This window comes from Bos indicus, chromosome 16 (genome assembly GCF_029378745.1).
Source record: "Bos indicus isolate NIAB-ARS_2022 breed Sahiwal x Tharparkar chromosome 16, NIAB-ARS_B.indTharparkar_mat_pri_1.0, whole genome shotgun sequence".
Lineage (NCBI taxonomy): Eukaryota > Metazoa > Chordata > Mammalia > Artiodactyla > Bovidae > Bos > Bos indicus.
In genome coordinates, this window is record NC_091775.1 from 34,847,341 (window position 1) to 34,862,201 (window position 14,861).

Sequence of the window (14,861 nt, forward strand, 5' to 3'; positions counted from 1 at the left end):
TTCTGCCTTCATCCGGGGATTTAGAGCATTTATTTAATGATGTGGTTATTAAATCTATCGTATTGATATTTGTGCTCTATTTGCCCCATCAGTTTTTTCTCTTTTTCTCCCAGTTTATTTTGGATTATTGAGTTTTTTTATGATTTCATTTTGTCTTGTTACTTTACTACTGTAACCCTTTTAAAAAAAATTGTGGTTAAGATTTTATAATTTTATCTTTAATTTTAAGCTGTATCTTCAAATGACATTATACTCCTTCACATACAGTATAAGAACGTTACAGTGGTATACTTTCGTTTTTTTCTGTCCTTATCTTTGTGTTGTGATTGTCATACATTTTATTTCTATATATGTTACAAATTGCATTCTACATTGATATCAGTAAAGCATCAGTTATCTTTTAAAGAGGTTTAAATAATAAGAAAAATAGATTTTTATGGCCATTGTAGTCATATCTTAAATCACTGTAATTACCATTTCTTGTGCTTTTCATGCTTTTTTATATTGATCCACATTTTCATCTAGTTTCATTTTCTTATTGTGTAAAGAACTTCTTTTAATATTTTTTTATAGTACAACTCTGCTGATGATGAATTCTTTCAGCTTTCATGTGTCTGGAAAAGCATTTCACCTTAGTTATTAGAAGTTATTGTTGCTGGACATTTCTTTTAAGTACTTTAAATTTGTTGTTCTCTCTTGCATTGGTTCCCTTTCCCCTGGTTTTGAGCAGTTTGATTTTAATGTGCCTTTGTGCAGTTTTCTTCATGTCTCTTATGCTTGGGGATTTTTGAGCATGTTGGATCTGTGGGTTTATACTTTTAATTAGATTTAGAAAAAAATTCAGCCATTATTTTTTTTAATTCTTTTTTCTGTTCTCCCCACTTTTTTTCCCAAGGACTTCATTTAAATGTATATTAGGCTACTAGAAGTCATCTCCTAGCTTACTGAGGCTCTATTTATTATTTTTTTAATGAGTATCTGTTCTCTGTGTGTTTCACTTTAGGTTGTTATTGTTGCATTGTCTTCAGGTTTACTAAACTTTTCTTGGGCTGTGTCTAACATGCAATTTCCCTATCCAGTATAGTTTTCAGCTCTAAAATTTGGATTTTGTCTTTTATATCTTTCAAGTCTTTACATATTTTTTAAACATATGGAATACAGTGATGTTAACTGTGTTAGAATGTTTGTTGACATTTGTGTCAGTTCTGGGTCAGTTTTGATTGATTTTTACATTCATTGTTTTGACTGAAAGACAGACATTGTGGATTTTTTTACCTTGTTGAGTATTGTATGCATACTTTTGGATTCCTATAAATATTTTTGAGCTTTGTTCTGGGACACAGGTTACTTTGAAATAGTTTTATCATGTTGAGTCTTGCTTTCCTAAAAATTTTTGAACTTCTGAGATTATTCTGGGGCTAATTAATTCCCCATTGCAGAAGCAAGACCTTTCTGTATACTCTGCTTTAGGGGTCAGCAAGACCATTGGTAAACCTGGCTCTCAGCCTGTGTTTGTAAATAAAGTTTTATTCGTACATAGGCATATCCACTCATTTACATCTTTCTTTAGCTGCTTTTGCACTGTCATAAGTAGAGTTGAGTAGTTTAAACAGAAATCATATGGCTTCCAAAACCTAAAAAGTTTACTGTCTGGCCCTCAATAGATAAACAATTTGCGAACCCCTGCTTTATCGAGTGACCTGGGAAACATGAGGTTTTTCAGCTTGGCTGTTGTGATTAGACACTATTCCTGGCCCTCTCTGAGTAAGGGGCACTATTACTTCGAATACTTTCAGGTGGTTCTTGTCCCAGCCATAGATGTGTTTTCTCAAATTAATGTGCTGATCAGTTCCCAACTGAATACTTGAGCCAGCCCCTTAACAGTCTCTGGAATACTACTTCTGTGCAGCTTTCTGAGCTGTAGTCATCTTGGTCTGCCCAGACTCTCAGCCCTCTTTTCTTCCCAGCTGAGAGTCTGCCAGGTTTGGCCTTGCTTACCCCTCCCTCCAGTGTGACTTGGAAGTTCTCTAAAGATACTGAGTTAGGGCAGTGATTGCAGTCCCCTTGATTTGTTCCTCCTCACTCAGAAATCACTGTCTTTTGTTACCTGGTATTGATTGTCTTTGCAAACCATTGTTTCATGTATTTTTTCTCTTTTTCAGTTGTTATTCAAAGAAGTGTGGAAATAATTTATAAATATTAATGATTTTTAATAAATAAGATTTAAGTAAGCATGACACTTTTTATGAAATTTCTTGAGATATAATTGACATACAGCTGTAGTTAATATGACTGTATTGTGTATTTTGTAACTTGACATCATAAGTAATTATACATTAGATTGTCATTTTTCTAAATTAAGCAAACTGAAAACAGTTACCTGGGTCTGTACCACTAGCAAGATAGTAGCTTTGAAGGTGAAAGCTGGAGTCAAGAGTAGTCTCAAAAACCTCATTGTCATACTAGGATTCTCAGTTAAATTCATAACCTAAACAAGAGGAATCTTGAATTCTTTGGTCTCCCACACAGGAGTTTTTTGGTAAGGCAAAGTATGTGAATCTGAGTTATACCCTCTTTATAAGTTTTCCTTGATCCTAAAGAAGTGTAAATTTAAGAGGATGCCCTAGACTAACTTTGAGGAATAGCCTTAATTAAAGCACTCCCAGGAGAAACTTGAAGCAGCAGAAAGCACTCACAGCAGGCTAAAATCATTTGTTTCCCATTGAAAAATAGAAATGACTTCCAGTAGTTTTAAGATGGTGTTTTCCACTGTAAATGTAGGAATGCAGTGAATCTTCTGCGGCTGTTAATGAGTTTTTTGGGAGTAAAACAAAAGCTTACTAGAATTTTTACTTTTATTAAGTACTTAACTATGGACTGTATATAGTCATATATACCAGCAAATGTGTATCAGCATATATACATAATAAAAAAGGAAATTTTTTATTATTTCACAGTTACTGGAAGCAGTGTAAAGTGATAAGAAAGCCCTGGACTAGTATTCAGTTGACTAGATTATTATCTTGGGTTCTGCCTCTCTAGTCCTCAAGTTCCACGGGGACTTGAGAATGGGAAGGTGGGTTAATGGAATTGAATAGGATATTCCCAAAGTGCTTTACAATTCTAGAAAATTCTGAGTTTTTATTATTTTAATGAGTAGAACTATGGATCAAATACTTGTAAACAAGTTTACCGCTTGTTATGCATGGGAAGTCTATTTTTCTCCCAAGTGGTCATGATAATTATAGCTTTCTACCCTTGAAGTCATGGGTGCTCTGAACTGATAAAGAAGACTTAACATTTACTATGTGGTTACAAAAGTCCTTTCATTAAGGGGTTAAGTGATGGTGAGAAATGTGACCTCTGTTGTTTAGTGAAAGATCTTTTTAACATACAGAGGCATTGTTCTTTTTGGCATAATAATGAAAGCATTCATTATATCTAGCACTTGGTTCTAATCTGTATAGAATCAGTTGTTTGATAATGTAATTTGACCCTGATTGCAATTCATGGGGGGAAGGAGTGGTTGTAGTTGCTGTAAAGACCCTAATTATAGCATTTCTTTTGCACTTTCAAGATGAATTTCATTTTTATCAGTGCTTGTGAAGTAGGAATAATTGAATTCTTCAGGATTTACTGTTGGGTAATCCCTGATGACACTTCTTTTTAGATTTTTGTGGTTAGCTATCAATATCATTTGACCCAGGTGCTTTTCTTCTTTGTGGTCATATTACTGTTAGTGAGACCTGAAAACGTCTTTTGTGCTTAGGTTAATCACCCAGTTGTTTGCTTCTTGAAGGCCGTGATTATTACCTAAGTTTGGAATTACTTGCTAGACTTTTTAAGATTTTATTTAGTATTAAAAATTTTTTATATTTGTGAACATAATTTAACATTTAACTTTTTTTTAACACTTGACTCTTAGGGAAATATGGTCATTCTCTTATTATAATTGCTTCTTGAAAATAGGACGATTTCTTTATTATCTTTGATTGTTTTAAGCTTATCAGAGTTTTGAAATTATATTCTTCCTTAGCCCTGTTTACATACAAATCTTTTCACTGTAGTACGAGGAGAAATGAGGGTCCCTGAAGAAGCTCTTAAGGTAAACATTTTTACTTATTTCTTTTGTAAACCTGCCATTTACTAGGGTTGATTTCACTCATGGATATTTCACTTCCATTTTAAAATGTTTTGTAGCATGAGAAATTTACCATTCAGCTTCAGTTGTCCCAAAAATCTTCAGAATCAGAATTATCAAAATCTGCATGTGCCAAAAGCATAGATTCAAAGGTAGCAGATTCTGCAGCAGAAGTGCAGCACAAACCTACAGAAGCACTAAAATCGGAGGAGAAAGTTGTTGGTAAGTTAACCTCTTTGAAAATATCATGTTTATTCTTGATTATGAAGAAGTTGCATGCTTCCATGTCCTTATAAAAATAATTAATGATAATGACAATTTCAGAGTGGGTTTTAATGCAGCCAGTGCTTCTTAGAAAGCAGTGTAGAACATAATTATATGGCAGTTGTATGTAAGTGTATTTAGTATATTTATTTGAAGAAAGTAAATATAATTTACCTTAATAGTATTTTTATTATTTCATGTTTGTCTGCTTTTTTCCCCCTAGACTATAACTGAAATGAATGAAAAGGAAATGTCCAATAATGGCTACATTATCATAATTATTATGATATGTATCATATTACAGTAGGAGCTTTAAGAATAGTTTATATACATAATCCCAGTCATATAAAAACAATTTTTAAAACTGTTAGAAATTATCAAATTGCTCAAATATAAGCTTATTAGTCCAGTTAACAACTGGTTTAAATTTAGTTACTGTGCAGTGTCCTTAGGCTTTAAAATTTTTTTAAAAGTCACTTATACCAAAATTTAGTTTTGTCTTTTATGTTTAGACTTATGAGCCATTTCTGTGTGCCAGCGAACAAGTTGCACTTTGACTAAAAGCTGTTGGACTCTAGCAGTTTATATTACATAGATATTAGCCAGTGCAAAATTTGTTTCTCATGTTCAATATTGAATGAGATCCACAAATACTATTCAACTTAGAGTATTTTCTGCTATCTAGACTATACAGTTAACCCTTGAACAGCACTGGTTTGAACTGTTGAGCAGCTGCTGCTAAGTCGCTTCAGTCGTGTTCGACTCTGTGCGACCCCATAGATGGCAGCCCACCAGGCTCTCGTATCCCCAGGATTCTCCAGGCAAGAACACTAGAGTGGGTTGCCATTTCCTTCTCCCATGCATGAAAGTGACAAGTAAAAGTGAAGTTGCTCAGTCGTGTCTGACTCTTAGCAACCCCATGGACTATAGCCTACCAGGGTCCTCTGTCCATGGTATTTTCCAGGCAAGAGTACTGGAGTGGGTTGCCATTGCCTTCTCCGTGTTGAGCAGCACTATTTTTTTAAAAAATGCAGATTTTTTTCAATAGTTAATACTACAATACTACACAGTCCACATTAGTTGAATCCATGAATATAGAACTGCTTCCCTCGTGATTCAGATGGTAAAGAGTCTGCCTGCAATGTGGGAGACCCAGGTTTGATCCCTGGGTCAGGAAGATCCCTTGGAGAAGGAACTGGCAACCCACTCCAGTATTCTTGCCTGAAGAACCCCATGAACAGATGAGCCTTGTGGGCTAGAGTCCATGGAGTCACAAAGAGTTGGACATGACTGAGTGACTAACACAGGAACTGTGGATTTGGAAGTGAAAGTTGTTGAATAAGTGTTCTGCTCTTTGCAACCCATGGACTCTAGCCCACCAGGTTCCTCTGTCCATGGGATTCTTCAGGCAGGAATACTGGAGTCGGTTGCCAGTTCCTTTTCCAGGGGATCGAACCCAGGTCTTCTGCATTGCAGGCAGATTCTCTACCATTTGAGCCACCAAGGGAGCAGGCTAACTATAAGTTATACTATGCTTGAATTTTCAACTGCGGAGAATGTGGAGGCTCCTAAACTCTGCATTGTTCAGGGGTCACCTGTACTTTGTTTTTCATTAAATCAACTGGGCGATTCTAGCATTCTCCAAAAGCATGTTTGTTTGTTTGTTTTCCTGTTTTCATATGCTTTTCCCCCACTTCTTTACAGATACTTCTGCCATGCCCCGTGGTACTCCATTATATGGGCAGCCTTCATGGTGGGGGGATGATGAGGCAGATGAACAAAGACCTTTCAAGTCAAATGGCAAACCTGAAGAGAAAAATCACGAAACTGGAACATCAGGTAAAAAAATCTCAGACTATGACATTAAATGGTTTTAAGGACAAACTTACTATCAAAGCAAAAATCTATTCTTAAAAGTGTATCTCCTATTATTTAAATGATATAGTTTAATAATATGGTTGGGCATTTTGAAATAATTATTAAAATGTTCTAACTAGACCAAAATAGTAAATGCAGACTAACTTTGTGTGTTTTCACTAGATTGACAAGCATATAATCGTATTTTTAAATGAAAAATTTTTATTATGTTCAAAATGTATGAGGTTAAAGCTTCTTTAAAATCTCGGTGTGCCTGATTTCGAGGGGTATGATAGCAACAAGATTAGCTGTTAAGCAGCCAGAATGAAGAAATAATTCTGAATCACATTCTCAGGTTAATAGTCAAGGAACATATTCTTTTGTTGCTGGAGAAATTTAGGAATGAACTAAGTCAAAAGCCAGAAAATCAAGATTTCCAGGAAATAAATGGAGGTATCAGTTGCCTGTTATACATAAGGACTTGGCATGGACATCAACACTGGTGGATGGAGCAGCTGGTTTCCTTGATAATGGCAGATAAGGATCAGAACTGGAGGAATTAAATACAGGCACCAGGGAGCAGTATGTAAAGCCAACTGTGACTCTGAGTCAAGGATAGATTTCATCAGCACTCTTGTCAACTTTCTGCCTTTCACCATAATTCTACAAGATAAATAAGACATTTTTCTTAGCTGGAGAATAAGAACACTGGTTCTTATTCATAAATATACTCTAATTTTACCAGGATACAGGTCTAAGAAAGCTGGCCTTATCAACTTGCTCTTAAAGTGCCCCAAACTAAAGTTGTCAACTTTGCAAATAAAGTCCCATCTCAGTTTTCTTATTTCTGTGGCCTACACAACTCTTTCTTCATGTTCAAGCTCAGAAGCTTAATATTATTTAGCATACCCTCAGATGCAAATGACAGAAATGCCACCTGATAACGAAACAGGACGGAAATGTACCGGCTTAAATAATGAACCTCTTTAGAATTGGTTAATGCAGCATCTCAGTGGCATCATCTGCTAGTGTTTTCTCTCGGACTCTCAGCCCTTCTGTTCAGTGGCTGCATACTAAGGAAGTTTCCCTAATACTCTTAGGCTGTTTGCCAGTAGCAGTTGGGGTGCATGCTACTTTGATCACATCCAGTCGAAAATAGCAAAGGTTGCTTCTAAAAGACCCCCTGGGAACTTTCCCCAAAGTTTTTAACACATCTGTCATTTCATTGATCTTTCATGGGTTCAGGAGTAGATCACGTGCTTATTTCTGAACCAATCCCTGGCAAGGGTTATGAGATTATCCTTAAGCCAGTCTTACCCATCTTGAAGCTGAATGTGGGGTTAATTTTCCCTCAAGGCACATGTGTTGTATCAGGGACGAGCAGATACCTGGGAATGTTGGAGTTCTTTTTGGAGGAAGAAATAGGAAACGGATTTTGGAAGACAGTCAAGAATGTCTACTTTATTTGAAATTTTTGTGTCTTCCCTTCCTTTCACTTCATCTGTTATATTGCCTACTTCTCTTGTGCTTTTTTCCCCTTTGAATCATAACTGAACTATTTCCAGTTTCAACCTTTCTGCAGTTCAGTTTGTGCAGTAAATCTAAGCTGTCCTTTATTTTCTTGGCTTAACAAAGACTTTATGTGAAGATTTTATATTTTCACATAGATTTTATGTCAAAATTTCCAACTGTATCCCACTTTCCTTAGCCTTGTATCCCACTACAGTTATTTAGTGCTCTCCCAGTGCATTCCCACAAAATTAGACTAATTTCTGCCTTCTCTTCTCCCACAGGAGTATATACACATAAATCCAGTAGTATAAAATTCTAAAGGATATGTCTGTGTATGTGTTTCGTAACACTTTTATTTAGTATTTTGTGTGTATTCCTTATCTTAACTGCACATTTCTTACTCCAGGGATCACATGTTATATTATCATGTGTACTAGAGCAACCTAGGAGACAGAGAGGGAGGGAGAAAAGGAGGAAGGGAGAGAGAGAAGAGTGAGGGAAAAGAATGTACTAATTATTAGGGAGTTAAATGAAACACAGCATAATTTAATGTTCCCAGATTCTGAAAATAATTGTGATAGTGAGTTTATCTAGCCGTTAAAGATCCTTCTACCCAAAACAACTTCTGAAATCTGAAATAAATATCTTGTGGAACACAGTGAAGTATAATTGTAATTTTTGTACTGGAGACAGAACTATGATTTATTAACAATAGATAATACTTCAGTGGTGCTTACTTTATCCAGACACTCTGAGTGCCCTGTGTATATTTAATCATTTAATCCTCATAGCTGTACCTGAAAGTAGTTACTATTATCATGCCCATTTTATAGATAAGTAAGTGGCAGCACAGTGATGTGAGTTTATTCACAAGGTCACTCAGCTAGCAAAAAGTGTAGCTGGGATTCTAAGCCAGGTGACCTGACTTATAGAGTCCATGCTATTACCAACAGTTAACTTTTCAGCAGTCATTACACACCCACCCACACACATTCAAAATCATTCCAAAAGAATATACTTTGTAGAGTATAAAGACTAAAACAAACACCCCAAAAACAAACTGACATAAAAATCAATCCCTCATGCCTCAGCATAATAAAATGAATTTCAAGCTGTGAAGTGTCCAGTAGTAATTTCATCTATGTGAATGAAACTAAATTCTTAAATGATTATCAGCTTGTGTGGCCTATCTCATTGAGTATCTTTTCTGCCAGATGACAAAAGCTGCTTCATAATCATGGGATTATTTTTTGAGTTAGAAGGAATTTAGTGATTTACATCTTTTGTTAAGAAGCTTAAAGCACTCTGTCAGATTCAGCTGATTAAAAGCTTTAATGAGAGTCTCATTTACTTTCATATATTAGCATCAGGATGTGATTGTTATGGTAAAGCGTCTGTCTACAATGCGGGAGACCCAGGTTCGATCCCTGGGTTGGGAAGATCCCCTGGAGAAGGAAATGGCAATCCACTCCAGGATTGCTGCTGCTAAGTCACGTCAGTCGTGTCCAACTCTGTGCGACCCCATAGACGGCAGCCCACTAGGCTCCCCCATCCCTGGGATTCTCCAGGCAAGAATACTGGAGTGGGTTGCCATTTCCTTCTCCAATGCATGAAAGTGAAAAGTGAAAGTGAAGTCCCTCAGTCATGTCCAATTCTTCGCGACCCCATGGACTGCAGCCTACCAGGCTCCTCCGCCCATGGGATTTTCCAGGCAAGAGCACTGGAGTGGGGTGCCATCACCTTCTCCGACTATTGCCTGGAAAATCCCATGGACAGAGGAGCCTGGTAGGCTACAGCCCATGGGGTCGCAAAGAGTCAGACACGACTGAGAGACTTCACTTTCACTACTACAGGAGGAGGGAAACAGTTTACAAGTCTGATAAAATTTATGATGCCAGCACGTGTTGTAAAGTTTGAAAATTAAATGCTATTTTATTCGGTCATTGTGAAATTAAAATTTTTTTTTTTTAGTGTTTAAAATTGTGAAATATAAATGATTAGTTTATTTGTGCTCTAAGCATGCTTTTCTGGTAAAAACAGAAAGTGATTTGCTTCTTCATTACCAGTTTTTAGAATGTAGAATCTTAGTTGTCCTTTAGTTGCTAAGTCGCTTCCAACTCTTTGTGACCCCATGGACTGCAGACTCCCCTGTCCTTCATTGTCTCCCAGAGTTTGCTCAAACTCATGTCCACTGAGTCAATGATGCCATCCAACCATCTCATCCTCTGTCACCCCCTTCTCCTCCTGCCCTCAATCTTTCCCAGCATTAGGGTCTTTCTTTTCCAGTGAGTTCACTCTTTGCATCAGGTGGCCAAAGTATTGGAGTTTCAGCTTCAACATCAGTCCTTCCATTGAATATCAAGGTTGATTTTCTTTAAAATTGCATGGTTTGATCTCCTTACTGTCCAGGGGACTCTCAAGAGTCTTCTCTAGCACCCAAAAATCTTAGTACTTATTTTAAAAGGTGAGCATTCCAGAAAGGATACTAGAGTAATTACTCCCTAGTAACTTATGTCCCTTTCTGTGGGTCCATGTGTATCCAGAATCTCCTACCTATTTACCTTAAATTCCCCAAAATCCTGGAAGCAAATATTAGAGCAGTCAAGTTCTCCTGAAGTAGTGTGAATATTTTGAGTCCTATTAAAGGAGAACTTGTCCTCGATTTAGTTCAGATGTGTTCTCTGACCTGCTAACATGGTTTAAACATTTTTTAAGTTATAATTAATGGCCTTAAAGTGTTGCATTTTGAAAAGGTTGCATATAACTGTGAAGAGTAGATTTTTGGCTCTTTTACACTGATTTTTTAATCTAATTGAACTAAATTTTAAGACTTTTGAGTTGTAATTCCTTTTTGATAAAAGGAGTTTCCCAATCTTTGTAATTTGAAGTACTTGAACGTACTAGGTTGGATGGATATCTTAAGTAGAATTTGCCTTCATAATTACAGTCTTTGTAAGCATCTTGAAATAGCTTAATATTTCATGTAATTTAGAAGGCAATGGCACCCCACTCCAGTGCTCTTGCCTGGAAAATCCCATGGACGGAGGAGCCTGATGGGCTGCAGCCATGGGTCACTAAGAGTCGGACACGACTGAGCGACTTCACTTTCACTTTTCACTTTCATGCATTGGAGAAGGAAATGGCAAGCCACTCCAGTGTTCTTGCCTGGAGAACCCCAGGGACTGCGGAGCCTGATGGTCTGCCATCATGGGGTCGCACAGAGTTGGACACGACTGAAGTGACTTAGCAGCTTAGCAGCAGTACAGAAGAAGGAAGGGAACATTTTTTTCTAGATTATGTATATCATGAGATTCCCTGGAAAGTGACACAATCATAAAATGCCTTAAGAACTTAAGGATATTGCTCTTCTGGTTTAGATAACCATAATTGATTCTAGCATGATGATTTATTAAATACTCTTGGTTGAGATTAATAATTAAGTATTAGTATGAATGAAAATTATTCTAATAATATTTTATTCATACCAATGTTTTATTATTAATCTCATTAAGAGTATTGAGGGCTTCCCTGGACAGGGAGGCCTGGCGTGCTGCGATTCATGGGGTCACAAAGAGTTGGACACGACTGAGCGACTGAACTGAACTTGTAGCTAAAATGGTAAAGAACCTGCCAGCAATGCAGGAGCCCCAGGTTCAATCCCTGGGTCGGGAGGGTCCCTTGGAGAAGGGAATGGCTACCCACTCCAGACACTTCTTGTCTGGAGAATTCCATGGTCAGAGGAGCCTGGAGGGCTACAGTCCTTGGGGGTCACAAAGAGTCGCACATGGCTGAGTTTACTTTAGTATAAATAAAACAGTTTTTGAAGAGAAATTCATGTTAAATTCGTAAATTTCAGAATGATTTTTACCAGTACTAAGAAAGGAAAGCTCTTTTATTTTTCTATATTAATTTAGAAGACCCTTAATAATTTCTCTAGTGGTCCTACAATCCCAAGTATAGTAGGCCAACACTTAATCTGGTTTTATCATCTTTAGCAAAATGATTTCCTCTACTAATGAGTTTTCCAAATGACCAAACTTCACTTTTACAACTGCAATTTTGTTTTTTAAGTTTAACCGTTCCCTTAATTTCTATTTAGCCATGTCATTTTCTTAAGCAAAGAAGGCTAAATATTATTAAAATGTTTACTTTATGACTCAGAAGCCTCATTATGAATATCAATAATTGAACTATATGTTACAGTAATGTCCTTGGGAGACTTGATGTAAGATTGTTTGCCCATATACTGAATGGTTCTGAACTGCTGTGTTTTTGAGCCACATGTCTGCTCTTTATTGTTTTTTGACTTATCTCGTTTTCTTAGTGCAGTATATCTGACCTTAATCCTTGCTTTTACATACCCTCCAGATTTGTCACATGTAAGCTGAGTAAATAGTCAAAAAAAAAAGGTTCTCAGTGAGGGATGAGGACATGGGTATTGCCGTATCTGTCTTGGGTTTTTAGTTAGATGTTTGGTTTTAGTTTCTTGTTTCCCTAGTTAGCTGTGTTGGAGAGTTGGGGGAGAACAAGTGAGAGAAACATTTATTTGTGTGCCTACTTTGTGCCAGACTTTTTCTGGGTGACTTATGCTATCTCAGTTAATACATACCTCACTGACTCGTCACAACAATCTTATGGGTGGGTATTATTTTCTCATTTTACAATGAGAAAAATGAGAATTAAGAACTGATAGAGGTGGGACTTACCTGATTTCAAATCTTCTTCCTGCTTTCTGCTAAACCAGGCTGTTTGACTATAATCATCAGATCATAAATGCTGTCTTTCTACTCTGTTGTGCTGTTGACATTGTTAGATAACTGATTACTGGATAAATTGGGTGTTAGCCTATAGAGGTCTCAGATTCTAACCTTTAGAGGAAAGTCAGTTTTGAAGTAGGAATAACTTAGAAAATAATAACCTTAAAAATAGTTACATGCAGTTGGTGACCTCTGCTTTTTAATGTGTTACAAAGTGAAAGCATGTTAAAAGTATGTCAGAAATAACTGTGGAGTTTTTCTTCTCAAGGGAGGAAAATTGAGAACATACTCATTTGAATCATTAGTGACAAGTAGATGGTAAATGCTATCCCCCTGGGCCAGCTTGTTGCAGTCACTGCTTTATAGTTTAGTCACATCGTTTATTTGAGCATTCAGGTAGTGGGGGTAGGAGACTGCTGCATTCTGTCCTCAGTGTTACTCTTTTCCTGTAAGGATGCGGAAAACAAAATGAGCGAATGCGGTCAGGTAGATAGGAAGGATAGTTCTACATGAAATTGGTCAGGAACAGTACATTATTAAATTAGTAAATAAACCAGTGTATGAAAAAATAAAAACATCAGTGATTTTATCAATATATAGAGAGCAGTCAATGCATTTTACTCTCATGGTAATTTTAAGTGACAGGCCTCCAACGTAAACATTCAAGGGGACATTTTAATATTAAGGAAAAAATAAATGAGCTCTTTAATAAAGACGTTTTTGGAACATTACTTAGGTTATTAAGAATCTTGTATATCCTTTTCTTCTAAGTAGTGTGTAGAATTACTGCTTTGATAGTATAGAGTTTTTCTGATACACTTTTTTATTTTCAGTGGTGAGGAAACACTAAGTAGATTTGACAAGGATAATTTTTCTGTTAAAAATTGTTTTGTTATATATTCTGTTTACTGTCTGTGTAATATTTTTCTCTTCTCTTTTTTTTTTTTTTCGAAAGTGGAACTTGAAGTCTTTAATGATCTGTGCCCTCCTCCAGGGGATCTTCACAACCCAGGGATCGAACCCAGGTCTCCCACATTGCAGGTGGACTCTTTACCATCTGAGCCACCAGGAAAGCCCCAAATACTGGAGTGGGTAGCCTATCCCTTCTCCAGGGGATCTTCCCGACCCAGGAATCAAACCAGGTTCGCCTGCAATGCAGGCGAATTCTTTGCCGTCCTCGTTGGTTGTATTTTACACTGGAGATAATTCTTAATTTGGAACTTCCCAGGTGGTGCTCGTGGTAAAGAACCCGCCTGCCAGTGCAGGAGACATAAGAGACGTGAGTGATTCCTGTGTCGGGAAGATCCCCTAGAGAAGGGAATGGCAACCCTCTCCAGTATTCTTGCCTGGAGAGTCCCGTGGGGAGGAGCCTGGTGGGCTGCAGTTCTTGGATCGCAAAAAGTCGGACATGACTGAAGCGACTTGGCACACGCGCAGTACCTTGTGCCGCACACTGGACTGTAGAGATGTTGCTGTCCCATTCTTGTGTAACCTAAAAGCAAACAGTTTTATGACTTTCATATTCAGAGTGTTGCTAAGAAACTGATTATAGCACCTGAAGAATTCCATCGGTATTTAATACTTGGAAAAATGTTTCAAGAGACCAAATACTTCACTTAATTAGAAAAGTATTATAAACAACCTTGTCCCTCATATGTTCTTTCCTAATAAATTATCTGTAAATGATTTTTCTATCAATGTGTTTTTAAAAGGAATGCTCTTTTGAGCTTTAGGGAAAGTTTTTATTTGAATTCACTCTTTACCATCTTTATAATAGTTCTTTTGCTTCCTGAAAATCAAAGCAGTTTAATCTTAATTTTTTTTGCATTTATAATATCTGATAACAGATTTAAGACATTTCGGTTATCATTTTCATTTTTATGCCTTCACATATTTTATATAGAGATGCATTTATTTTCATACCTTCTTATTTGTCTCTGAGGCAACAGAAGAATAGTGTTCCAGAATTACTTGCTTATGCCAACTCTTGTTGGTGATCTGAGATTTATAATTCAGCTTTCCTCTAAGGATTTTTGACAGTTGAGCACATTCTGCTGTATAGAAATGTACATGAATTTTCTTTTGGAATTAGTTGGCTGGCAACTGAATTTTCTATTTTTAACTTTCTTGTTTCACAATGCTGCTTGGATTGCATTTTACAAGCAAACCACATGTCTTTACTCATTCTTTTCTTTATAAAATGTTATCTGTCTTCTTGTAAGGATCACACATTATAATATTATTTTTGTGATTCTGAAAGTAATATCTCTGAATTGTGATGGTGAAGAATGGTAAGTAAAATCATCCTGTCCAGAATGTTGCTTATGTAT

The 14,861-nt window shown here is 36.7% G+C and overlaps 1 protein-coding gene across 14 annotated transcripts in view; it reads left to right on the plus strand.

The window, feature by feature from the left end:
• CEP170 (centrosomal protein 170) overlaps positions 1 to 14,861 on the plus strand; it is a 131,626-nt gene that overhangs the window by 60,709 nt on the left and 56,056 nt on the right. For all 14 annotated transcript variants that reach the window (XM_019976082.2, XM_019976080.2, XM_019976084.2 and 11 more), the window contains 3 exons: positions 4,047 to 4,105; positions 4,201 to 4,363; positions 6,110 to 6,244. In XM_019976082.2, coding sequence (XP_019831641.2) covers positions 4,047 to 4,105; positions 4,201 to 4,363; positions 6,110 to 6,244 — 357 coding nt within the window. The remainder of the gene's footprint in view (positions 1 to 4,046; positions 4,106 to 4,200; positions 4,364 to 6,109; positions 6,245 to 14,861) is intronic.